General features: G+C 42.8%; 2 protein-coding genes across 4 annotated transcripts; one reads left to right on the top strand and one right to left on the bottom strand.

Annotated features, from left to right (window-relative positions):
• Positions 1–3,492: 3,492 nt before the first annotated feature.
• On the bottom strand, positions 3,493–21,493 carry LOC308177570 (neuropeptide Y receptor type 6-like). 3 transcript variants are annotated; one of them, XM_080555073.1, is made up of 3 exons: positions 10,310–21,493; positions 10,183–10,217; positions 3,493–9,277 (listed from the first exon to the last, which is right to left on the bottom strand). In XM_080555073.1, exon 3 carries the CDS (start codon positions 9,081–9,083, stop codon positions 7,959–7,961), a length of 1,125 nt encoding a protein of 374 aa, XP_080411199.1. In that variant the 5' UTR covers positions 9,084–9,277; positions 10,183–10,217; positions 10,310–21,493; the 3' UTR covers positions 3,493–7,958. The 3 variants fall into 3 exon arrangements, with proteins under 3 accessions (XP_080411199.1, XP_080411201.1, XP_080411200.1); XM_080555075.1 differs by having other exon boundaries at positions 3,493–10,217; positions 10,310–10,402; positions 12,599–21,493; XM_080555074.1 differs by having other exon boundaries at positions 3,493–10,402; positions 12,599–21,493.
• A 186-nt stretch (positions 21,494–21,679) lies between these two features.
• On the top strand, positions 21,680–24,618 carry HNRNPA0 (heterogeneous nuclear ribonucleoprotein A0). The gene has a single exon (XM_080555086.1). The coding sequence runs from the start codon at positions 22,006–22,008 to the stop codon at positions 22,945–22,947; it is 942 nt and encodes a 313-aa protein (XP_080411212.1). The 5' UTR covers positions 21,680–22,005; the 3' UTR covers positions 22,948–24,618.
• The last annotated feature ends 2,333 nt before the right edge of the window (positions 24,619–26,951 follow it).

The following is a 26,951-nucleotide window of genomic DNA, read 5'->3' as shown; positions in this document are numbered from 1 at the left end:
TATTTGATTTGTTCTGTATGTCAGTGAAAAAAAGATTTGAAGTTTAACGGGATGCTCAGGCTTACACGATTCTTGGTGTTTTCTTGTATAATGCCCTCAGTATCTCCATGCTTCGTCTGTTTGCATGGTGGGGATGGGAAAGAAAGAATCTTTTTGTTATCGTTCATCAAAGGCTTCCAGTGCTGCTTCTTTTTTCCTTAATTTAGTGTCAGAGCCTGGGTTTCCTGGAACATCAAGCAGTAATTATCTCCCTATGTTTGATGACCTTTCAGTCAACTCAGATTTTGCTTTTGGATTCAATACTAATTCTGTGGCCAACTTTTTAGGGGTCCGACTTAGTCTTTAATTAGAAGCCAGCAGCCTTGCGTCCCTACTCAGCACAAGACATCAGATATTTCAACTGCAGTACAGACAGACAATCGGATGTAATGTGCCCGTGGTTTTGTGTGCACACCTAAGCGCAGGCCAAGTTTTAGGTGGTTTTACCTAATAAAGAGTCCTCGAAAATATGGTTATAACTTGGTGTGCTTCATTTTGGGGGCTTTCTGCCTGACAAGGGTGGTTGGCAGGAGCTTCTGAACTGCTCAAAGGTTATGGATGCCTCTGGAGAATGCCGTCTTAGAATAACGTTTACGGTCACTAACCCAGATTTCGGCATTCAGAGCTGCTGGAGTGTGACATATTCCACGATTCCTCCCAGCCCGGCCGGTGAAAGCACTTCTCTGCTCCGGAGCGAGCCCCGCGACCCGGCGCTTCCCTCGAACAAAGAGCTGGAGACAGACGGCGCCTGCAGGACTCATCCTAATGGGAGCCAATTTCGGGAGAAAGCCTAGGCTGTGATTTCGAGATCTTCGGTGTTAGTTTAAATGAGCTCTGTGAGTCCCAAGGAGGAGGTATGTAAGCCTGCTTCCCAAGCAGCACGGCACATTGGGTGGGAGTGACAACTTGACCTGCTCGCACTGTCAGAAAGATCTCTGAATAATAAGCTGGAAGTAATAAGACACTTCAAGCCATCTGAAATGCAAAAATGTAAATGTGTACTGGATGGGATATCAGGCCTGCTGACAGCCTTGCCAGGTTGACTCATAGGAGCTATTCTGCACAGAGTGAGGTATCAGGCCTGGGTACCTTCAAAGGGACTGTTGGACTAATTATCCTCCCAAAGGTTTGTCCCGTGGGTGTGCTGAGGTCCCTCTGACCTTCATGTTGAAATTACTCAAAACAAAATAAACTTGGGGACCCCCAGTGCAAATGTCAAGTACACATCCTGCCGTAAAGCCTGTGCTCAGGGGTGTTCTCTGGGGAGCCTGCGGCCTCGGGCTCTTTGCTGGGAGAGCCAAGTTGTGCATGAGGAGGCCTGGGGTCCCCTGCTGACATCTCAGATTCCTGGTGGCCTTGAGCTCCTGCAAGGAGAGCCCCTATTCCATACCTCTCCAGGCACAACTCCAGTGTACGTGTGGATTTCCCCCCTCGTGTGAGTTAAATATGAAATAATCCCTTGCTTTTTTATCTTTATAAAAATATTCTATGAAGATAATGATGCCCAAACAGCATTTTTGCACTGAAAGCCCAGATAGTTGCCACAGTGTATTGAATTAAATGTGTGTGTATATTTCCATGCTGTTACTCTTGAGACTTGTAACCCCTATCTTTGTTTTCTTGCAGACTGTTTCTGGGTCTGAGCTCCTGTATGTATTTGTTTTAGCCCTGTTCTACCCTGTTATTCCCACAAGACCCTTCTCAAAATTTGGGCAGTTTAGCATTCGTTTCTGCAGCCGAAGAGAGCTCCTTTCATAGTGGAATCCATCGCAGAGGCAGCAGGAAGAGGTAAGGCTTGCAAGGTGGTTGGTTCCTGCAGAGTTGCTTGAAAGGGGAGGGGATGGCAGCTAAATCATTTTAAGGAGGATTTTAGAAGAATGGGGCAGACTGTTACGGTTGGCTTTGCAGAGACCAAAGAGAGTAGGAGGACTGTTCTGGGATTTCCTTTCTTGTTTTGATTCATACCAAAATTCTTGAATTTTATTTTTGCCTAGATTCACTTCTCATGAGTAAGAAAGCAGCGGTTGCGTTTATAAAAACAAACAACTCCCCTCCAGCACAACAGTCTCATGTGGATTAAGTGGCCTCCGCTGGCCAACTACTTGAGAAAACATAGCAATACGATCACACACACAGTCATGGTTTTTACTAGTTTTTACTAGTGGTAGTGATGGTAAGTCTTGAGATGGCTTCCAGGCAGAATTTAAAGCGTGGGACCATCTGATACACCTATACCACCCAAATGATTTTAGCCCCCAGGTAGTCTTTTGTTGCCTGTTAATGGATAGGTCTGTTAGCCTGTATTGGTGACTAGGGAGAGCGATCTGAACGTCCTGGGGCAACCTGAGTAGCTGCGGTCTGGGCGTCTGCGGCAGTGGGAGGCAGTGCAGCAGGCAGGAGTGTGCTGTGTGCCTGGGAAGTCTGTGCCCCTCCAAGACCCCTCCGGCACCTGTTTCCTTTGTGGAGATAAACACTGCAGATGTTTCCAGTCTGAAACGAGCTGGCAGTCTTGTGTAAGCAATTCTATATAGTGGGACGCCAAACTTTGAGAACTTCTTCCTGTAGCAGCTGTTCTTGGTTGGAAGAACTAATTCAAATTCCCAGTAGCTGCTATAGCCTGAGCATCTACATGAAGCAGCAAGTTTTCCTCACTAGGTATGAGGGTGAAATGAATTCTGCATAGGGAATAGCTCCACACAGGTGCCACTTCCATCACATTATGTAAATAGCCTGTGACTAATAGAGAAGCCTATAAAATGAAATAAAAGACATCAGTCAGTGCATTTGCATGAAAACCAAGCTATATGCCAAAGGAACCTTGTTTAAAATCGAGCAACAGTAGACAAGATAATTCTAAGGTTGTCATTGTGGAGCATTTTTAAGTGTGTTATTAGCATAGAATTGAAAGGACAGTGTCGTTTGACATCTGTGGAGTCTGAGGTTCCTCTGAGTACATCTGCAGTCCATCTGACCTTTTGTTGGGAGGTTACTCAGAGCTTTGTTATAGATTAGCTCTACTGTGAGAATACTATGCAAAATAATGCTTTAAAATATTTCCTTGGCAGCAGGCTCATGCCTGAGCTTGCCCTTCCCCTTTGGGGGATGTGCTGTATTTGGTTTAGTGTCTCTCTGATGCGGTTGTTTTCTATATTCTAAGAAACATTTTGGTACCGAGTCTAATAAATACTTCACACAAAATGGAAGTCATATTGAGTTCTGCTGACAAGCGCAACTATTTCTGCTTGTCCATCTTTTTCCATCAGAGCTCCTCTGGCACTTCTGAAGCTCCCTGAACTCTTTGTTACCCGATCTTCTCCATACATCCACCAACAGCGTGTCCTGTCTCAATTATGCCATCTCTTTCTTGCTCTGAGGTTAGTTCTGCTTTATTTATATATAATTTTCAAGAATTTGTCAAGAATCTGTCCCAGTAACATGTGCCATTGTTGCACCCTGGGAGTTTCTATCGTAAGTGGAAATAAATAGTGATAATGCAGGGAAATGTGGTGTGAAGATTTTGGCTTAAACAAGAAAAAGCAAAAGACTTTTTCCCATGTGTGGAGATGAATGAATTAAAACACAGTGGTAGAGGCCAGTTCTATAACAAATATGTAATAATTGGGCTGCAATACAGCACTCCGAAAAGTTCTCTCAGTATTTGTTCTGCAGATAAAACTTTCTGATCTGCTGGAGAGAAACTTCCACTCTGACAAATTGCAAATGTTATTTAATGTAGCTGTGAAATGTCTAGTAAAACAGTATTCCAAACGCATTGGTCATATTTCAGTACAAATCATAAGGTACCGTAGTAAAAAGTTGTTCTGCCCTTGAGGCATGAATTCTCTTGAAACCTCCCAGGTTTATGACTCTGTCCTTCTTCACCAAAAGGGCTGTCAGCACCATGAGCCCTGAGAATGCTGTTTGCGTGTTCGCATCATTTTTAGCTAAGCGTTTATAGTGCTAAGAATTTAAAGCGCTTTTAAGTCCTTTTCTCGTCTGGAAACAGCAAGTGTACCTCATTTTTCACTGATCTCTGTTTATATAACAAGTGAACATATGAAATGCTAAAGCAGTTTCCAGAACTGTTTGCATAAGAACTGTTCTAGTAATATTATAAGCAATAATATTTACCAGCTGGGCAATGCAGCAGTTTTATACAGGGTAATATTTATTTGTCAGTAGACAGGAGGAATCAATGTATTTAAATAACACATCATTGGCACTGCATTCATACACATACATAATCACAATTGATAATCAACTGAGCTCTCTGTTCTACAGAATCATTTTCATGATAAATGTCATTTTCCAAGTATCTAACTCTAGTTACATGTGCTTACAGTTAAACCAATCAACCATAAAATACAAATACACGTAAGGATATATTCATTTACAAGGATGTTTATAAATATATGGTTATGGTCTACCTGACCAAACCACTTGAACGAAGCTCTGATGCAAGGTTTTTTTTTTTTTTTTTATTACACAACATCACTGCTAAGAATTTATTTGTACATTATGAGAGCATTTGAGAGTTCAGGTACCCCCGTCTAGCTTCCCATATTCATTTCCATGTTTCTGCTCCCCTGAGGAAGCTCTCAGAGCTCCACTAGATTACATCAAGTAACAACATTCTGGTGAGCAAGGTTGTTAAAACTGTATCGACTCTTTATACCAATAACATAAGGGAAAATATTGTTTTCACCATTCCCTAACATGGGGTAACATTTGCCATTTTAATATTGTGACTGGTGCCATTTTAAGTATTTCATATTGCACAGTACATGTGTCACTGTCACACGTCACAATAGTCCATAATGCTTATGTATTAAAAATAATTAACTTTTTGTCCGATCCTATTCCTATTAAAGTCAATTCACTCCTATTGATTTGTCTGGAAATCAGAAATCAGACTGCATATAAAGTGAGTGGATGTAATAAAAGAATGTACAGCATGGAGGGTGACGTCTTGACGCAGTGATGGTACTCGGTTCATTTAGCCATGAATTTTAAAAGTACAGCATTAAGAGAAGAGATACTTGATAACTGAAAGCTCAGAACAGACATGGAGTATCAGCACTTGAGTCAAATGACAGTGTAAGGAAGAAATGACAAGAAATCAAGGCACAAGTGTTATTATTCGCCTTGGATTGTGAAGCAGGCTCGCTGCTCAGAGAGCTTCCACCTGGTGACGAAGAACCCTCTTATGCCGAGAATCAGACTGGAAAAATTGATTGCTTAACTCTGATCAGGATGTCAGGAGTAGACAATTGGTGTCACAAAAAGCGATGGTAACCTTTTTCTTCATTAACCATTTCATGTCACAGAAATGCACTGCCTAAGCACTTACAGAGAGACAGTGAGGGGAGGCCACCCAGCAGCACTCCTGGCCTTGAGGTCACAAGAGGTTCTGCTGGCCTTCTGACCATATAACTTAGAGTAGCGTTTATTCCGTGGCTGTATTTAAACCATTTTTGGGCCTGAAACTAAAAACACCTTTACTGTAAATCTAAGCAGACTTGGGCATGTCGGTGGGATGTCAGCACTGGTATGGGAGCCACTTAGGCCAAGTTCAGGCACGGGAATCTCAGCTGGGCCTCATTCAAACACTAAATCCTGTCTGAGCTGTTTGCCACAAGGAGAGCGGAGTGATCTTAACTTTCGTGTCAAATACTGATGAATTGGAGTATATTGTGAACGTCATGTGCTTGTGAATTGTTTTAATCACGGGTCCTGAAGCTGTAAACAGTGCTCAAGCATGAGAAAGACTGTGGTAGATAGAGACTGGTGTCCCAAATTCAGAGCAAGCTGGCTGGTAACCCAGCTTCTAGCAGCTGTGCTGCCGTAATTTGTTGCAGCGCTCTGTTCAGCGAGCGATCTGACTGTATCAGATGGCTTTCTGTAGGGCACTGGAGTCTCCAAGGGAAGTTAAACTCCTGAATCACATTTGCTCTCAGTTAAGCAAGTGCCACGGAGGTAATTACTTCACCCTGGAGTCCCACCCTGTGTAGCAGGGAACAAACTCCATCACGTCCCCGTCACCAGGAGCACGCAGCAGGCGCGCTGTTTGCGCACGGCGTGTCCGCAGCGGTGCTGGCTGCGAGGCACTGCCTGCTGCTTGCTTAAACGCCTGTTGCGCTGGGCAAGCAGATGGTGGGCATCAGCAGTAAAGGGAGCCCACTGATTTAACTGACTGAGGGCTGGAGTTAATGGAAATAATTAATACTAAGGTACACTTAATAGTCAGATCATTGTTATTAGGTCTGTAGCTGTCTCCTGGTTTTCTTTCTTTAACACATAAAGCAGGTGTTTAAGCTGTGTATTAATGCACTCTACTTCACATGCATTATATTTAATCTGATTAGAAAAAACATGCTATTTTATTCCAAAACTAATTCATACCTGTCACTCAAATACTCGATTACCTTGTCACTAATTCTTTCACTCTGACTCTTGTGAGTACCACTGGCTCAGGACTTCAGTGGGATCAGGCCCTAATAGGTTTCAATGAGGTCTTCTTGCTCAGCAGGAATCAGGAAGCACTTGACAATCCAGCATTTTTGTAAGAGCTTGTGAGGCTCTTCTCACAGTTCCTCTGATGAGTACTGTGATGCTGACAGACTGCACTGATGTAGAAACAGAACAAGGGAACTATGACCTGACTGAATCTTTTAAGGACTCTATGAATACAGAAAAGGCTGGTCCCTATCCAAGGGAATTCTGTATCCTTAAGGTAAGTTTCGTCGTAGCTGAAACATCAAGGATCTGATTTTAATCTGAACATTAATTCTTTTTGCTTAAGTAAATTTTTCAAGTTAAGGAATAAATTGCAAGGAATTTTACGTACAGATGTTAAAACAAGGCTTTTTGTTTTTAAACTCAGAAGAGAAAAGGGCTTTAGCAATGCAGACAATTACATTTATATCACTTGGACGAGAGAAAGCAAGTTGACTTCTAGGATGTTTGCTTAACTTTTATGACCAAACTGGAAAATGATTTTTAATATGTTTTAGTTGGAGAGAAGTTGTATTCAATGCTACGTCTTTGGGCTTCTATGCACTGCATTACAGGAGAAGCTGTTTTCAAACACGGCCTAATAGAAACAACTGCATTTGCCTCAAGTGCGATCTCTTGCTAGTGCAGAGATGTGGAAAAAGATACTTTTGAAATTAAAGCACAAAACTAATTTTCTATTCAAAGAAAAACCCATAATCTGGATAAGTAGAAGAAACAAATGAGTTACTCTGAATTCATAGCATGTCTGTTTCATAATGGAGATTCTAAAAGGTCTGTTTTAAAGGCCGGTGATGATGATAACAGAGAAAGCAATGATCTCTTCTGGTGGTTTGGAGGAGAATACAGTGTTTTTAGGAGAAATGCTAAGTACGTATCTCATCTTGAACAGCAGCTATCTGAGGTGAATTTGCTGAACATCAAATGGGGCCTGTATTAGTGCTCATTTAAAAAAAAAAATCCAACTCTAGCCTTTTCTCGTGTTCAAGTTCAATTTCTAGTCTGAACTGGTATCAAACCCAAGTAAACTGTGTGGTGGTTGGAAGGAAGATATTGGTGGAGGCTTAGGGATTATCATCAGTGGGTCTAAGGTAGTATGTCAGTGACCTGGAAATTGTGGATTAAAAAGTAAGATGTTAATACTGTTGATAATTCCTTATTATTGATCTTTAAGACTCATGGAAGTGCGGGCTTTTTTTTTTTCCTTTTTCTTCTTTTTTTTTTTTTTAAGCATTAATGATATCATAAAGTACCTGCTAACAGTATGCCTTTGGGAGCGTAATCCCAGTTTTGCTGAACTAAATGGCAGAAACCACCTTTAACTTCAGTGGTAACGGGATCAAGACCTGTAGAAAAAGGTCATCTGCAACAAAATACAAAATTTTGGAAACTGCTGCTGGATTATTTTAGATATCCACAGGGGGACTGTTTAATTTCAGAGATCCCTTAGATACATCAGTGTGCAGATTTGAAAGGGCAATGTTTTCATATTTCTCTTGTGATGCTGAGCATCTGCAGCGGTGAACTAATACTATCAAATCCTTCTGAAAATTCTTGTTGAGAAACCCATAAAAGATGGGATTGATACACGTTGAGATCATGGCCACAAGGTGGCACAGTGTAAATGCTAGATTATGATTGCAGCTCATCAGTGCCTCATAGTTCCAGTCAAAAACAACATTGAATATATTGAGAGGCAACCAGCAAGCTGCAAAGGTCACAACAATGGATATCAAGATCATATTAATCCTTTTGTTTTCACTCAGTCTGCTCTCATTCTCTCTCATCCTATCTATTTTACTGTGTCTCCTCCGGAGGCATACAAAAATCTTGAGATAGCAGATAAAAATAAACCCCAGGGGCAAGCAGTACTGGAAAACCAGCAGACTAGTGGTGAAAATCAGTCGTTCTGTAACAGAGGGCCAGGCTTCAATGCACACAGCTTTGTTCTTATAGAAGTCACTATGGAAAGATAGATGCTTGAAGGGTTCATCAGTTAATTGGTGAAATATTAAAAAAGGAATGGATATTACAAGGGAAAGAAACCAGATGAAAATGATTCCCCAGTAGGCATGTGAAATATTAGGCTTCCAGCCACGTGGATTCACAATTAACTGATATCTCTCGATAGCAATCAGGACAAGTGAGAAAATGGAGACTGTGACAGACATACTTTGTACGAAGGAGCTTATTTTACACATAGCTTCCCCAAATATCCAGTAGTCCATTAAAGTATATGCAACTGTGACGGGAATACACATGATGCAGATCAAGACATCTGATAAAGAGAGGTTGGCAATCAAAATGTTTGTAACATTTTGAACTTCTTTCTGTCTCTTTATTATAACAATGAGGCAAAGATTTCCGAAAAGCCCCACTGTTGTAACCACTGCGTAGGCTGTAATAAGCAAGAATACCACAGGGAAGGAAGGTTGGCACGTATCAAAGTTAAAAAACTGGGAATAGCTGCTGTTTGAGATAGTTCTGTTAGATAAAATCTCACTAGGATGCTGAATGGCTTTATCCATCATGAAGCATCTCCCAGCCTGTGCCAAAACTTAGCCATGAAGATTTTGCATCTATGAGCATGTCCCTGCCCTTAAAGCTCAGAAGGTGTTTTGCTTGGAGCTTTCCAAGGCAGTGATTACCATGATTCTATCTTTGTGTTTGGTCTCCTTGAAGGTTTGAGCAAATCTGTTATAAATACTTACAGCACTGAAGAATTCTGGAAAAAAAAAAAAAAAAGGCAAGTGGTCTGGTATTAGTGGTTTTGTATCGATAGAAATGTGGATGGAGGTTGATGCGCCTTTCCTGAGGTTCTGCACTGACTGTTACAGAGCTATAACAGACCGTGGTATATGAGAAGTAGCAGTGATAGCTCTGTTTAAACTTGCATGAATGTTTTCATACAAATCCTCTTTTACTAACTGGATAAATTTTGCTTTTCAAAGTGAAATATTTTAAGATCCGTCTCAGACAAAGATTTAGCAAGGCTTGAGGAATTCCAATGAGAAGAGTCAGATGCTTTTTTGTTAGCAGAAAAAATGAAGAATTGGGACTTGCCATCACATTGCTAGCTTAGGCATCACGCTTACATTTTCTCTAAAACTACAAAGCGGTGTGAACAAATACACCAAATCCCTCTGGTTTAATCCAGAATGATGTGTGCTTGAGCTTAAGTGATATTCCACACCTCTACAAATGACATCTTTAAGGGAGTTTCTTGCTTCACTTATGTGTTAAAGGTAGCATATCGTTTTTCCTCAACCTTGTCTGAGAAAAATGTAAACCAAACAAAGATCACATCTTAGTTATATGCCCAATCACTTCCATACCTTTAGTTGCCAAAGATCATCTTTTTCATTTCTCTACACACTGTTCATTGTTGGACAAGTTTGACAAATGATAACCTCAACATTTTCTGTGGTTAAATGCAACATGTCCTCTAGAGACACAGAGCTGATTCTTCTTTCAGTTCTAGCATTAACAGATGTCAAGCAAAAATCTGATACAACCCAATCCTGTTGTTATAAAACTAATAGCAATGGGAAGAAATATTTTCAGCAGAAAATCTTGATGGGTTTGAATTTATCATTGAATTAAAAAGTTTATCTGAAATCAAAGGCTCACCAGCTTTCTGACTAGAAAGAGACTGTGTTTCCAACCTGGGAAAGGAAAAAAAAAGGATGTAAGAGTTACTTTTAAAATTTAAAGATGGGTAAATATCTTCTATACATATACTTTTCAAAACTCTCACCGTAATTCCTTTTTGTAGTAGGAGTTATTGGAGAACTGGTGGGAAGGAGGTCATTCTTCACCCCTAGTCTTAAATACCAAAGTGTTGTGAGCCCTGTGGAGACAACGGGATGAAGGAGCAGAGGAACGTTACAGGATGCAGAAAAAAGGAAGGGATGGGTGGATGTTTTATTATTACTAGAAATAATGTTTATATGTAGAAGATTCATCAGCCTTTATACACAAATGATTGCCATTATTTAATCAGTAGGGAATAAGAACTATTTAGTGCCTTGTTCAAGATTAAATGCAAGTCCAAGGCTAAACTGGGAACTAAGATTTTACAACTGTTTGGTGTCCCACAAAGAATATTCCACATAAGGTTAGATCTTGTACTGCTTTATTCTCATACTTCTGCTTGACATCAGTTTGGGTTCTTCAAATTAGGATTAAAAACAACAACCACCAACAAACCTTTGTAGAATCCATTACCATTGTCAATCTGATTAAAATGTATTTTTATAGTGTATTTTAGTGTAGTCATGTTGGACTGAGAAATGGCTGTAGATTTATGTGAACATATATGGTTCATGTTCCAAATATGACTTATTTTGTAGTAAGGGGATAATATTAAGTCCTGAAGTCTTCCTAAATAACCCAGCAGGGCCCTGTTACAGCTGCAGGGAGGGAATAGCATAGAAACTCTGTCAACCTTGCTGCAGGAGCTATTGAAGTCCTGTGGCTCAAATTGACCTTTTACAAATGTCCCGAGTCCGGTAGGTGAGGAACAGGAGCTGTGTGCCCTACTCAGTGCACCAACTTGCAAAAACTCCTCTTACTGAGTCCAGGCAAAGTTGCAGGGTTTCTGAAGCTAGCGTAGTCGTACCCTGCAGACCCAGACGATGTGCCTGGGCGACGGCAGCTCCAGGCAGCACATTTCCTGCAATGTGCTGTAAGCTGCTTTTCCCTAGAGGAGCACTAATTGCCTGGCTGGATTTATCACATGGAAGGATGCACGTGCTGGAAAGGCAAGGGGCCAGCCGGTGGTAAATGCTGCCCCCATGAGCTTTGCTGCCACTTCCAGAGGTGTAAGGGTCCCACGTCTGGCTGCTTTGTCCCAGTGGAGAGCTTTCTCTTTGCGCTGCCTGGGGTATTCACCTGGCTCCCCCGGACCTGGGACCTGCCCTTTAAGCAAAGATCAGGTGTTAGTAGGGGATCTGGCTTGGAAACCAGATACCCTCAAAGAAAGCTTCGCTCTTCCTTGCTTTTTGTGTTAGCCAGAGAAGCTGTGGGGACTCAGAGGACATGAGGCTGAGCCAGGTTGGTAATATTTTATGCACTATTTGCTCTGCTCACTTATTTTTCCGTGGTTGTCCAACACAGTTTGATGGCGAGTGCTGCATGTCCTCTCCCAAGAATTTGTTGTGGACAGTTGGGCTTCTTTGGCACTTCCTACCAGTAAGGAAAAGTCCCCGCACTGACCTGCTGGTCAGTTCACTCAGTTTTTTAGCTTTAGGCACATTGATCATCTACATTGCCAGGCTTTTCTCGGAAAAAAGATTAATTTCTTTTCTCTATTTGCTTTGTACTCTGAGTTAAGAAGTGGACGCTTTAGTTCGTGTCATTCTGAAAGGCAATTCAAACATTTCCTTTACCAATAAAACAATTATATCTGTCTTGTTTAAACATCTGGAGTATTAACAGCATTAGAAAATAAGTTACACTAGTACTCACTGCAGCGTGTTAAACGGCTGTAATGCCTACTGGTATTTTTTTTAAACAAATATTAGAGGAATCAGTGTCCCTGAACTGCAACTCCAGCTGATGTCAGAAATGGATTGCAGTGTTTAACAAGGGAACTGATGTCTCTGCTACTTTCTTCAGTCCCTAATCCATGCATTTCAAAAAAGATTCTCTACCATAAATAGTGAGTTTAACAATGTAAGAAATGATAATCCACTTAGCCCAGTTCTTTCATTCCTCTAAATGCAGAAGCATTACTAAAACACGCGTAAGCAAAATAAAGTTGAATGCATAGTCTATAATAAAATAAGTCTTAAAAAAGCTTTCTTTTCCTAAGTATTTTCTTACTGATGTTAAAAATACATAGTTCCGTCCCTTTGCAGTGAGCAGTAAATACTTTGGTTGCAAACATCATCTGCTTACTAAGTTCCAGAGTATTGCACAGATAAAAGCTGAATGAAACTTTCCATTCAATTTTAAATAGAGGATGCACAGAATACAATAAGCTTTTAAAAATATATATTTCAGTAACTTTTCTCTGAGGTTTATAGATTCTCTAACTTCTTACCTGATGAAAAATTCAAGTCATATCCACACTGTCTTTAACAAAATTTCTTTTCCCTTTTCGAGTTAATTACAAAGCCAGCAAACACATTTCCTTTGTGTATGAAAGGATCCAAAGCAGAGCCATCTGCTGCTAAAGCTATACTTAAACTCTCCTTTCTTCTTTTTCTGAAACAAGCCACAGTTCCGCTATTTCCAACTGTGCTTGAATCCGCCAGGCTGCAGAAGGGCTGCTGAGGAATAAAACAAGCTCTGGAATCCAAGAAGAGGCAAACAGCACTGAGCAGGGAGGAGAAAAGCCCAGTAGTCATGGGGATGGTTTTTCCTCCACTGTGCTGCTTCCCTCCGCCCTGTCAAACACCTTGTCTTGCAATTTCATTTTCAATTATCTTATCTGCTGTGTAGTGCAAATGTTTTCCCTACAATGGATTTCATACATAAACATTTGCAGATGGCTTATTGCTTTTTTAACTGACAGAGAGATGAAAATACAGTAAGCTTCTTAGAGCATGCACGTCCTATTAAGTGTATCGTTTGCTCTATTGCAATTAAGTTCATCATATTTTTCACTCTAAATTCCTATTTAAAATTTCACTCCAGTTGTAAAAATCTTCCTGAAAAGCAAAGCCTGACACATTGCACTGGGACGTGTTGAAAAAGGGATTTATTATTCTTACTCTTTTTCCAGTAAAAGACCATACTTTATACAGTCACTCGCTCACAAATATTAGCATTCAGCATTTGCCTAGTAAATGTTTAGTGTGGACGTTTATGGAACAGGAAATGAACCAGTCTTCCTTGGGACGTGGTATTTGGAGTATTGATTTTGCACTCTTCAATTCCTGCCTGGGTCCCCTTAGCCCCCAGTATCCCGGTCCCTTACGCTGACCTAGCCTGGGGCTCTCCAGAGCTAGAAAAAGCAGAGGCAATAGGAAATGGGCCAGAGTTTGTGTGGGGCAGACTCAGGAAAACTAGATGAGGAGTCTCTGTTCATTAGAGAAGCCGAAACTTGCAGACAAAATGTGTGAGTACCGGAGCCTGTCTTACTGCTGCTGTATTTTGGAGAGAATGTTTTGGAGAGCAGTAGGGTTTGGGGGTAAGCAAGACTGATGCTGTGCTTGGAGTGCAGGTTGGAACTCGTGAGCTGAACATGTTGTTGGTTGTGCTGTTGTATTTGTGGGAAATTGGGGTGGAGGGGGCCTCTGAGATCAGCCAGATCAATCCCCTGCTCCTAGTACATTTCTGTCTATTCGTGATGCATTTGCCTAACCTGTTTTGTAAACGTCAGCGGTAATCCTAGTTTGTGTGTTCAAGTGCCAAATTTACTGTTAGGAAGACTTACTTAACACCTCCCTCTAAAATTTCCTTCTCTTTATTTTGGGCTATTGCTTTTTATTCCAAGAGTGGGCTCTGAATTCTGAAATCTTAGCCAAACTGCTATGACTGGGCAATGTGAACGTACCTTTTTAAAAATATTTCTAGCACTTGGTGATTTTGCTTATGTGAAAAAATATTCTAAAGCTTTTCTAAAGTACTCTAGAGTTTCTGCTTCTGGTTGTAGGGTAACCCGGGAAGCGAATCAAGACCTAAAAACGGAATGTGCTAGACGAGCATCAGAACAAGCCATAAAAGTGCACTATCTGTTTATAAATGAAATAAGTCAGTCAAATTAAAAGATGTTCTGATTCTATTTATAAATTTCAAACAAAGATCAGACCGCTTATCTACATAGGCATCTGTTTCTAATATAATACTGTGTGCAGTCCTCCATCTGTGGAAGGATTGAAGTGTTTAACGTGTGATCCCATTTATTTTACAATCATGTCAATCTGCTACCTTCTGTGGACTTAATTTTATTGTAACCTGTTGTGAATTAGTTCACATCCGACATGGGAGGCTTATGGGTGTAGCTGCTCCTGGTCTGCTTGTGCTCGAGGTCAAAGGTAGATCTGCTAACTGGAACCCTATGGCTGTGTGTGAAGGGACCCAGGTGTATTGTTTTCACCCAAATGCTGTAGTGTCTATTTGCATAAAAGGTTAATGGATAGCAGAATGTTATTTACGTTACGTAAATTATTGTGTTATTTCTAAATAGCACAATAAAAATAATGGAAAATGTCCTTTATCTGTAGACATTGATAGCTAACTGGAAGGCAGGACTGCAACTAGTGAGAAGCAACCTTTATATGTAACTTGATAACAAAATATTAAAAATACATTGTGGATAAGACTGTGACTGGCTTAGTAAAGCCCAGTCAAGTGTAAATTTAGTAACTCTATCTTTGTGGGTTTTCAGCGGTTCAAAAATCCCTCTATATTGTAGGAACTGGTAGGAGTTTGGATATGTTTTTTTGAGTTTTATCGGGGGATTTCAGTTTGCAGTATTAGTTTGCAAAACAAACAAATGAACAAAAACCCCTCTAAACTAATCAGCGTACCGAGTCTCATTATACTGAATGCGAGTCATTATACTGATAATCACCTCATCAGATTTATTGCAATTATAATAATAATATTGGAATCGTAATTCCAATTGGAACATTTTTTCCCAGCCGCTTGTTCTGTTGCAGCTGGAGCCATGACCTCAGCTCGGGTGGATGTTCCCAGGGTAGTTGTAAGTCAGGGGGCAATTAACCATGGCAAGCACAGGGCCCTGGCACTGCCCTCTGAGCCAGCCAGCTCATCGCTAACCGGGGTCCACGTATACGAAGCCTCATCTTGGGTACAGTGAAGGCACGCTGTCGCGATGGCATACGCACCGTGGGCAGCGTGGAAGGTCAGGGTAAGTGACCAGAAGCCGTAAGAAACAGTATTTCCAGCCTTAAAATTGTAATAATGCCTGTAGTAGTGGCAACAGCCTCTTGTTGAGGAATTCTCTAGCACAGAAGTCCCTTGAGGCAAAGCTCCCCTTTTCCTTTGGTGTTTACGTGATTCCTTGCCCAGCAGGGGACTTTGCTGGTGGCTGACCCCTCCAGCCTTCTGCTTCCGATTAGTTTGCTTGGTTGCTTCCGCGTGCAGCTGTGCAGCAGTCTTTGTACCTGTTGATACACTCAGTAGCTTTCTCAAGTATGCATGCACATAAGGATGCACACAACTTAGCAGCTTCCTAGGTGAAAGAGTTCTTTAGGTTCTAATGTGCTATGCCAGAGGACATGGAGTGGTCACCCGCCAATAAGATCTCTTCAGCAAACAGGTTGATTTGACCAAACTAGCAACGTCTGAAAATCAACTAAGTTTTTACTGTTTTTTTTTTGTTTTTTTTTTTTTTTTCCTGCAATGATAATGCAGATGAGGAAGGATTGATATATACGTGTCAGTTGAAACACTGATCCATAATAAGGAAGTTTTTTCCTAATTGGAAGAAATTGTCACAAAAAATCCCTGAAGTTCACTATCTGGAGTTTAGGTTTCACTCTTTGTATTGCATAGTTCTAAAGAACAGCCTTACAATATCCTTGATTATTCATTGTGGTCCTTACCTCTCAATTAGGTCATGCCTAGAATGAAAAGTCAACTGTTTTAAAATCTGCTTTAACTTTAAATGAGTTACTTATAATAGCATATTCATTTTTACAATGATATCGTGCCACGAACTTTCAGCTAATTTCTGGACCTTATTCAACTGGCATACAATTGAGATGGAGATTGATACACTTCTCTGGCTCTAAGGTTAGCATCTTTATTTTTTGGGTCAGCCAAGTCACTTTTCTATTTTCTTACTGAAAAAGAGATAAGATATATGAGTAATTGTAATAGGAGTGTGACTGCATTAATTTTTATTTTATAATAGTTTCCACTTTCCAAACCCTGATTCAATCCTTTGTAGCTTTCTAGAACTTCTCTAGCTGATGTTTTCCAAGAGTGATCTCTGCCAAAGAATGGATTACTTGAATAGCTCACACATTTGAGGGGAATAAGATCGTTTGTATCTTCTCCTTTCCATTCTACAAGCTCTTTATAACAACGCTGTGAGCATCAAATCCTGCATTTCTGATGCCATGAAATTTTTTACTGTCCTAATTGTTAATTAAGAAATACCTAAGTAATCAAAAGAAGTTTTTTTCCTCTTCATCACTCTGTTTAATTTTTCCTGCATGTTTCAAGCTGTAATATATTTTTTTCTGAATTAAAAATATGAATTCTAGATTGCTATATTGGGTCTAGAAAGCCTTACTTTTTATACACCTCATTTTAAAATTCCTTGAGCAGCATCTTACAGCTGGTTTCAGGCAGGTGCTGTTTTCAAACAAAGCTAAATGTCAGACATGCAAAAGAAAGACAAAAAAGTGCCCTACAAAGATTCTCTGGAACAGGAAATAGATGGGGGCTAGGAATAGCTAAGGGGAAAAAAAAAAGCTACTAGATTTTAATTTTACCCAAAAATACATAAAACAGACAAAGATTTGCAGGTTTAAAAGATCAGAGCATGGACAATATTGCTGCTGGCTCCAGGATTTGTTCTTCCTTAGGCAAAACTTATGATCCTGGTCTATCTTAGCCCAGGATATAGTGAAAGATCTACCCTTTCACATCTGTCTCAGCGTTGCCAGACTCTTTGATCCTTGACATGTTTTTCTGACTTTTCAGACTGTCTTTTCCTGTCTTACTTTCATCCCATCGCTCCAAATTATGACCAGCTCTTATATAAACTTTTAGGAAGGAGAAGAAAGGAAATCATCAATTATGACAGACGAGTGGAAAGATGAAAGAGGAAAAGAGAAATTGAGCTTCAGAGAAAACAGTAGAGGGAGGGCAGGATTTAAGGAAAAATGGTAATATAAGTCCAAAGAAGAGGATGCAAATTCGATTATCTGATGACTTTCCCCTTCACCCTTCACAAAGATGTGTTTCTCTCTTTCAGCACAGTCCCCTTACAAGGCACTCAGGGAAGATTTTGCTCAGTAAGGTAAACTTTTGATAGTGCTTACTGAATAAATGGTTCCTGTGGGGTATTCTACAGATACCTTTTTATCTGTAGAATATCTTATTTTGCATTAAGCAAATAAAGGAGAGGGGTAAAGTGTTTTATTCCCCATCTGAATTTGCACAGCACATAAATTTTTATCCCAAGGAGTGTCCTATTGAAACTTTAGATAGGTAAAAGTGTCTAGTTCCCTCTCAGTGCATTTTAATCACTCTTTTCAATGCAAACCCTGTCCCAACCAGTGGTAATTCATGCTAGTCTCAAAAGTAAGATCACAGATTTGAAGTTTCTGCAGATTAACGTATAAACAGCAGAACAGGATGAAAGATAAATATTTTGCCTTAAAACCAAAAACACAATAGCTTCCTCAAGGAAGGTTTTACCTCTTTTTAAGTTCTTCACACTCATAGCTTAAGCAAGGGGCCAGGATGGGGAAGTTTCTGTTGCTCCTGCATGTTTTATCAAAAATTTCTTCCTATTAACTGCAAAATTACTCTCTGCCTGGGGTGTTGATTTGGTGGGAGTGAAACTTCTAAGAGTCTTTTATAATACCTCTCTGATATGATTAAATTAAAAATCCTTGTCTGAATGTGTGTAGATCTCCAAGTGATCTGGTAAATTATGGTTGAGTCCCCTCTATTCCTGACCATTTTGGCCTATGCATGTTTAGAAAAATTTGGGATGAAATCTATATAGCCAGGATGTATTAAAATAATGTTAATATAGTCTTCAAAGAGCATAATGTCAATGCAGAACTCATTCTGCAAACAGCCTGCATGAAGGAATCCTGTAGGTTTCAATATGCGTTCTGTCTGCCGGAAGGTAAAACTAAACCTACATCTAGAGGATTGCACTGCATTACTAAAAACCTGCGTACTTAAATTCATTTTTAAAAAAATCTATCGACACACTTAAATTGTTCTAACAAACAAATCAACAACACATGTTGATTATGGAAGCCAACAGCACTGATAAAAACGAGATTAAAGGGGTTGAAACAAATTAAAAGGCAATTACTTTGTTTTTATACAAGGTGTTAAATAATCAGAATGTTTAGAATTTAAGAGTTGCTTTCGACTTCTTAATATCATTCTATTGCCCCTGAAGATCTATCCTTCAGTATTCGTTTTCTGTCTTAGAAATTTGGACCCATGAAACAGCATCACAGAAGGATATGTCTTTAGTGATAAAAAATGCTATAATGATTTCCTTAATGATGTATTTTGTATCAGCTTTTACTGAAAATATATAGTAACGTAGGAAGCTCAATGCCTGAAATGAACTCTTCAAATTCCTGTTTTATGATCTCTTAAGCAGTGATGCCCTCCTGTGGATCTCGGTAGTATGCTTTCTACTGGAATAAATTGAATGTTCTATGCCTGAAAATAATGTTTTTTTTTCTTCTTTCTAATATTCGAATACTAACTAAAATATCCCACGAGGACATTTTACACACTGCTTTATTTGACCAGTGACTCTTGTTTGAGAAACGCATTTTCTTTAGGTAGTGCTGCAGGTGGAGCATTAGCCTGTGTTCGAAACGAACTGCTTAAACAATGCATTCTTATTCTGTAATTTGCTATCAGCATTGAAACGATTTAATGCTGCAACTGCCCTGTGAGGAGGGGAAGAGCATGTATTTGTTTTTAGTGGTGTTTGCCTAAGAACTTCAAAATACATAGATTGGTATTAGGTATTTAATCATATGTAGTTACAAACAGTTACAAAAATAAGGGAAAAAAAAGGTAGGGAAACTGCGGTAGCTGCAGGAGTGTTGTCTGGTTTAGACAGGGGACGTCTCACATGCACAGCGTGAGACTCATTTTTTGGTTCTGTGCCCCCTGCATAGGTGCTGTGTATCGCACGTTTGCAGTGGCTCACAGCAACTAGATGGAAAAGGCTCATTTCAGGAGCAAGTAGGAGCACATCGTTCATAGGAATGGGTCCTACCCACTAAGGCTTTCTGTAGTATCAGAGGAGACACTTCTATCTGCAAGAGACGGGTATATATATTTTAAAGGTTTTTATCACTTGTTCCTTTTCATAAATCAACCAGTGAGAAGTGCAAATGAAGAGGAAATTTTTGGGTTATATTTGAATGTGGTCAGCTACTGATTTTCCCTAGTGATTTGTTCACGTCTTAAAACCCCTCATTTCCTCCTCCTGCTGACAGAAGCAGGGACTTCTTTCTTTGATCTCTTCCTTGGCGTACCTGTCCCTCTTGTTTCAGGGAGAAAAGTGAGCCATAACAAAGCGTTCCGTTTTCCTTGGTGTCCATAATTAGCTCTTCTTAATTTTTCCTCCTTTTTGCTGTAAATTATTAACAGTCTATAAAACTCTCATGGGTTATTTTCTACATGAAATAGACATTATTTTAGCTTGGGAAGGGCTACACAGTTTTTGCGATAAGGAGTAGGCAAAACATATTTCTGTATTTCCTGTAATTGTGTGGAACTTTTACACAGCCTCTAGGAAAGCTTTTTTTTTTTCTTTTTAAATGAGTAGGGTATGGTTATTTTTAAACCACAAATATTTCAGTGATTCTATGGGCCTATTCTCTTTTCTAAACTAGCTACAATGATTGTGTCTGTTCATGCATTGAGATAAATGGATCTAAACACATGGTGTTTTTCCTTGTGAGTGGCAGTCGAACATGGCGATTTAATATTGCTGTCATGTAAATGTTACTCTTAAAAGACTGGGCTATAGCAGAAAACCACAATTTAATAAAAATTGGATTACTATATTGCAAATATTAATTGAACTGGTTGATGATAATCGTGGCCTTTAAGTTTAAAGACCAAAAGCTTGGCCTGCTGACAGAAATGAGGCCAGAGTTTTCCTGTCAGGGTTAACCTCAGGAGCTGACACCATCTGAAGGGGGATAAGGAAGAATCGCGCTTTGTGCTGAAACTTTCAGCCTCTCTGGCCTTCATTTGGGGCTGTACTTAACTCACCCTTCTGCCACAGTCAGTGTTGTGCTGGTATCTGAGTCTCCAAGAGTGCGTTTTGCACAGCAGCTGATCGGAATCGGGGGATGTTGCAGTTCTGCTGCTTCCCTCGCGCCAACACTGGCAGTCAGGGGATCGAGCAAGGAAACCGAGGCAGCTACAGCCTGTTACCAGGGGCTGAACTGGAGGCTTGTTCTAGTCTCTCTCAGCAGGAGACTGTAATGTGTCTGACAGGGACCCAAGGGGGTGAACTTGCTGGAAAGCAAGTCTGATTCTCAGCTTTGATTGACCCAGTCCCCAGGATTTCTGGTTTGCAGAAAACCTCTCTGGCTTTCCCCTCTGTGCCTTGGTAAGGTAAGGTAAGGTAGGGTGGGTGACCAGCTTGTCCAGCTGCCACAGCCCGACTCGCTCGCTGGTTGGTGGCCAGGCTCAGCAGTGGTTCGCCTCTTGGGCAGCGTGGTGGCGAGTGTTGATGCCCACGTTGTTGGGTGATGTAGAGAACGAGACAGCACTGACAGACTTTTGGAAGCCAAGAACTGGGGCATAAAGCAGGTATTCTACGGGGACTTCAAGGAAAACTCTTTAAGACTGAGAGACTGGAAAGGAGCAAAGGGGCACGGGACGGGTTAGAAGGGACAAACACGGGCTGGGGGGCGGCAGCCGGACTCATGGGAACGGGAGAAAGAAACCAAAGCGGCCGGGCCGTGCTGCGGCTGCGGCGGCCCCGCTACCTCAGCCGCCGCCCCCGGCCCCGCCTTTCAAACGCTCCCGCCCGCGGGGGCGGGGCCGCCGGGGAGAAAGCGCGCGCCGGGCAGGAGGGAGCCCATTGGCCGCCCGCCGCCGGGCTGACGCAGTGGCGCAGCGCGGGCCGGCCCCGCCCCCTCCCCCTCCCACTCCCTCCCTCTGAGCGAGGCGCGCGAAGAGCGCTCGGCGCCGGCGGCCGTTACGGAGCAACCCCATTGGCTGCCCACCGCGTCCGTCAGCGGCGAGCCCCGCCCCTCCTGCCGCCGCGCGGCGGAGGTCGCGCTCTCCGATTCGCCCCCACGCCCGTCAATCGCAGCCTTAGTCCCGCCCCCGACGGCGAATCGCGGGCGGCCCCCCGGTTCCGCGCTCCGATTGGCCGCGGCGGCGCGGAGGGGGCGTGGCTAGGCGGCGGGCGGGCGGGCGGGGCTCCCGGCGTCCCCTTTGTGTGGGCACCAGTCGCCGGGCGAGCTCCTGAGGAGCAGCCGCCGCCATTTTGTGCGTGCCCGAGCCCGTCCCCGTCCCTCATTCCCCCCACCCCCTCGGCGCTGCGGGAGCGGCGGCAGCAGCCGGGCCGCGCCGTGCCCGTGAGGTGAGGCGAGGCGAGGCGCGGGGCCCGGCCGACGGGAGGCAGCGCTCGGCGGCCGCCGCAGCCCTGAAGCGGCGCCGCGCGGGGGAAGAGGCGGCAAGACGGAGGCGGGGGGGAGAAGAGCGGCGGCGGCGCTGCCCCCCGGCGGGAGGAGGAGCCTCGGCGCCAGGCCCCGGCGCGGCCCCGGCCCCGCTCCCGGCGGCGGCATGGAGAACTCGCAGCTGTGCAAGCTGTTCATCGGCGGCCTCAACGTGCAGACCACGGAGGCCGGGCTGCGGGAGCACTTCGCGGCCTACGGCACCCTGACCGACTGCGTGGTGGTGCTCAACCCGCAGACCAAGCGCTCCCGCTGCTTCGGCTTCGTCACCTACTCGGCGGTGGAGGAGGCCGACGCCGCCATGGCCGCGTCCCCGCACGCCGTGGACGGCAACGCGGTGGAGCTGAAGCGGGCCGTGTCCCGGGAGGACTCGGCCAAGCCCGGGGCTCACGCCAAGGTGAAGAAGCTCTTCGTGGGCGGCCTCAAGGGGGACGTGGCCGAGGGGGACCTGGTGCAGCACTTCAGCCAGTTCGGCCCCGTGGAGAAGGCGGAGATCATCGCCGACAAGCAGAGCGGCAAGAAGCGCGGCTTCGGCTTCGTCTACTTCCAGAACCACGACGCGGCCGACAAGGCGGCCGTGGTCAAGTTCCACCCGATCCAGGGCCACCGCGTAGAGGTGAAGAAGGCCGTGCCCAAGGAGGACATCCAGGCGGGCGGGGGGGGCGGCGGCGCGGCCAGGCCCTCGCGGGGTGGCCGAGGAGGAGGAGGACGGGGCCGGGGCGGCGGCGGATCCGGTAACCGGGACCACAACGGGCTGGCCAAGGGAGGCGGCGGTTACAACAGCTACGGCGGCTACGGCGGGGGAGGAGGCGGCGGCGGGTACGGCTCCTACGGCGGCGGCGGCGGCTCCTACGGAGGAGGCGGCGGAGGCGGCGACTACGGCAACGGGTACGGCGGGTTCGGCAGCTACAGCCAGCACCAGTCCTCCTACGGGCCCATGAAGAGCGGCGGAGGAGGCGGAGGAGGGGGCGGCAGCTGGGGGGGCCGCAGTAACAGTGGACCGTACAGAGGAGGCTATGGCGGGGGAGGCTACGGGGGCGGCTCCTTCTGAGCCGGAGCGCCCGTAGCCGCCGGGGGGGCGGCGTGCAGAGCCCTCCCTCCGGCACGGGGCAGCTTCGAAATGGTTTCTCCCCTCGCCCGCCGAAGGGCAGCTCCTTTTAAATGCCTCCCCGCTGTGGGAGCAGCTCCTAAATGCCCCCTGGGGGTCGCCTCTGCTGCCTGTGCCACTTCTTTTCTCTCGGAAGATGGACTAGGCCCCACACACACACATACTTTGTGTTACAGTCATTGATGGACTCTATTTTTTTATTATTACTTGGACCTTGGTCGTTTTTATACTAGCAACGAAAAATGTCTTGTTTTAATTTTTTTTTTTGGGGGGTGGGTACGGGGTGGGAAGCGTCTTGCTGATCTGGAGTAAAAACTGGGGAGGGTTACGGGGGAATTTTCTTTGTTGTAAGGACTCGATACCTGGCTACTACATTTTTTTCTACAAAACCTACTCGGATCCCATGACTGAAATTAACATTTCTGTAAAGGAGGAAAAAAAATCGTTTTTACGTTTTTTATTTTTTAAATAAATCATTGTGTTCATTGACCTTTACATGTCTAATTTTTTTCCTAGGATCCATTCCGTACGGTTTAAGGCTTTTCTAGGTTTGAAGCAAGTGTTCCTCTGCTTTAAAGTCTCTGTGTATTCAGAGTAAATATTTTATTGCCGGTAAAGGTCCTGATCGACTTTTTTGCTACCCCCCTAGCGGATTTATTGGTTTTCAAACACTCGACAGAGAAATTTTTTGAAGTACTAATCCGTGGATGTGGTCTGTTTTTTAATTACTCGTTCTCACGCAGTTTGTGTCCATCCACCATCTTGTACTAGGCAGTTTGACGTGCTGACATGGTTGGTCAATTTTTTCTATAGGACTTTTCCATCAACGTATGTACTGTGTAGTTTTGAAGAAATAGTTTGTGTTAAGCATGTGCTTCGTTCATATAAAATGTTCAGAATTTCCGATTGCTTAGTTTCAAGTCCTCTTATTGGTTTGTCTGTGTATGATTCCTTACAGGAAAGGGTCGACATTTATCCCTTCTATTAAATGCATTCTTGTTTTCATAGTACCGGGTTAACAGACTTTTTCATTCTCAACTATTGTCCTACGTTAAAGTTCCCTGAGAATCTCTTGCAGCACCATCTACCGGCAGGATGGCAGACCCGCTGCTGCAGGCTTCGTTACGGCAGGAGTAAAATTGGTTTGCTAACGATTGTACTAGACACTCGAAAGTTATTTTATGCCATTAGATGACTGGTGTAGAGTGAAATGAAATCTGCATGCGAATAAAGATGGGCTCCATGAGTATCAACTGAAAAAAAAAAAAAAGAATTTGCAATACCTGCCTCAGCACATTATTATTATTTTTAAAATAATTGCAATTGCCCATATATTTCCAAAAGTGATAATCGAAGCTGTTTGGGCAAAGTGCTATGACAAATGAGCCAGCTAAGTGTACCAGTAACATAGGTGCCAGTTGTAAAGCAAAAATATTTGTGTAGTCTGCTTGATTAACAAATGTATATTTGTAGCCCTTTTCACGCAATAGAATTAAAGTTTGTTGTTTATTAAAAAAGCATAATGTTTTAGGGGAAAACTGCCTTCCTGCATAGAAATATAGAATAGCAACGTTTATGGGTTTATGGATATCAAATAAAGAATTGAATTCCTTACATGCTTGAGTCAGAGTATGTATGATACTGGGCATGGAGTTAAAAAGTACAAAGTTATTTTGACTTGAGGTTTCTAAGCAATTAGATATTTTATGGGACTGCATCTTAAAAGCTGATCTTCGTTTGTGCCAGGTGTGCAAGATACTAGGTGTATAATTCCCTCTGATTCCAGTGGAAAGTGAAATTAGGGATTTGCGCCGCTGGGCTGAAGGATTTTGGATGAAAATTCGAGTTAGAGTCAGTCTTTAATGTCAGGCTAACCTGACACTGATTTTTAGTTGAAATGAGTGGTTTTGTTGCTATTAGAAATAAAACTAGTGCAAAATCAATTCCTTACCTGCTTAAGTGAACAGGACAACCCTTTGGTATCATTGGGATTTAAACCAAGAGCAGAGTTTCTTCTGGAGTGCGATAACTTGTGGCTCTTACACAGTGAAACTGGTTCTCTTTGGCTTAGCTGTTGTAAATAGGTTCCAAGTAATTTGCATTTATATTGTAATATTTTTTATCTCAAACACTTGTCAGCCTCAGTTGTGAACCAGTATCACTGATGTGTTGTTGACAGTGCGTGACGCCTCGGAGAAGTATTTGTGAAACACTGCAACTGGTGAAGTGCCGGCTCTTGTCAGGGCAGCTGCAGGAGGTTGGTTTCATTTCAGTTCACTGAGCTTGAAGGTGTTTTACTGTACCTTTGTGTTCTGAATCCATGTTGGACAGTCATCCTTGAACTTCACCTGAAGCACAGCTTTCCTTTTTGTAGCTGAAGTGGACTGCTGAGTTTTAGGTGTTCTGTTAGTCTGGGTGTGTGATGTGGTCCCTGTCAGACGGACTGCCTTCATCTTACCAAGGGACAGCCTGGTCTGAGTGAGGCAGTTAAACTCACTTCGTGATGTGGCTTGTCATTTGGCTCGGGGGATGGAGATTTGGTCACCAACTATAGCTTTGTGTTTTTTTTTTTCACGTGTGCCATAAAAGGACCTGTTGATGCTAGAAACACGTAGATTTTAAAAATATTTTTCATTTGTGAAATCTGACAGTTTTGCCAAGTTACAGCTTGATTTTAAAGAGTTGTGCTAAAACATGCTATTTGATTGTATGGAGCGGTCTTCCTGTAGGACTGATGTCTTAGAGAATAAAAAGTGGATCCCAGAAATTGCACCTATATTGGGGAGTATGCTATGTGTATCTCAGCAGGCTGTCATTTGTGTTAACTTTCAAAGGTGTCCTCCAAAATGTTCTGTGGCGAGCATCTCGAGTAGCTGGGACTTGCTCTGCTCTGACCTCTTGTCTCAAGGGAGCAAGAATGCCGCTGTGACAGTGCCGGGGATGTTTCAGAGGCTCATGTAAGTGGTTGTTTAATAAGGGGCAGTAATGCTGGGTTGTAGCATGGAATATAGAGAGATAAATTTGTACTGGATAGCATTAAAGAGACCATGACTGAAAGAATCTCTCTGAATATGTATCTGTTTCTAGTACATGACATAGTAAAAGGGAGAAATTTGGTGCTAAAGCTTTGCTTGCGTGTTTAACGACAGTAACTTTCTGACCTGGTAGCTGGCACGTAAACAAAGCTTCAGGCTGCAAAGTTGCTCTGGGATGGTCTTAGAGAGATGGAAATAAGGTTAACTTCAGTTTGCTGTTCTTAGTTTGTAGCTTAGTTCTGGCATAGCGGTGTCTGAAATTAATAATTTTGTTCATTCCTGAACAGAAGGCCCTTAAGGATTGTTCGTTTCACCTGTCAGAAACGGGAAGTGAGAGCAATTGATTTACTTTTGAAGTTGAATAAAGTAAAAGTGTGGTAGGTTTCTTAGAACGCGGATGTTCTTTTTATCTTTAATCTGCGTGAGCAAAAAGAAACTCTCCAAAAGAAAGCTCTTCAGAGACTGCAATATCACAGTACAGCTGTGGTGTGATGTGTACATGGTTTTCTTAAGAGTAAAGAGTATTCATCTCTACTCCAAAGCATAATCTGTTCTTCATCCTGCATCAGGTATGACTTGTAAATTTTATTTGACTAATAAAATTAGCCTACACCCTTTTATTATTAAAATTAGCCTATACACTTTTTAAAATCCCACTGCATTAAAAAGATGCTCGACACCTGTGTGTTTAATGGATGGGTATCTGCACAAATCAGTAGAAGCACATCTTTGTTTTCACCATTAGATGATGAGAAAGTAATTTAGAACAGAAGCAGCAGCTGAAACAGCTTTGACAAAATAAAAAAAATCTCTGCCTGGGTCACTAAGTGTGTTACAGCTGTGAGAGTTTTACAAAATAAAAGCTGTGCGCTGACCTTCAGGCTTGTGTAGGAGACTTCAGTGGGCAATGTT

This window comes from Anser brachyrhynchus, assembly GCF_964034855.1.
Source record: "Anser brachyrhynchus genome assembly, chromosome: 14".
Classification (NCBI taxonomy): Eukaryota; Metazoa; Chordata; class Aves; order Anseriformes; family Anatidae; genus Anser; species Anser brachyrhynchus.
This window is presented reverse-complemented; position numbering and strand designations above follow the sequence as displayed.

Excerpts from the sequence above, each read along its gene's own strand:
- HNRNPA0 (XM_080555086.1), top strand. The coding sequence starts at position 22,006 with ATGGAGAACTCGCAGCTGTGCAAGCTGTTCATCGGCGGCCTCAACGTG.
- LOC308177570 (XM_080555073.1), bottom strand. The coding sequence starts at position 9,083 with ATGATGGATAAAGCCATTCAGCATCCTAGTGAGATTTTATCTAACAGA.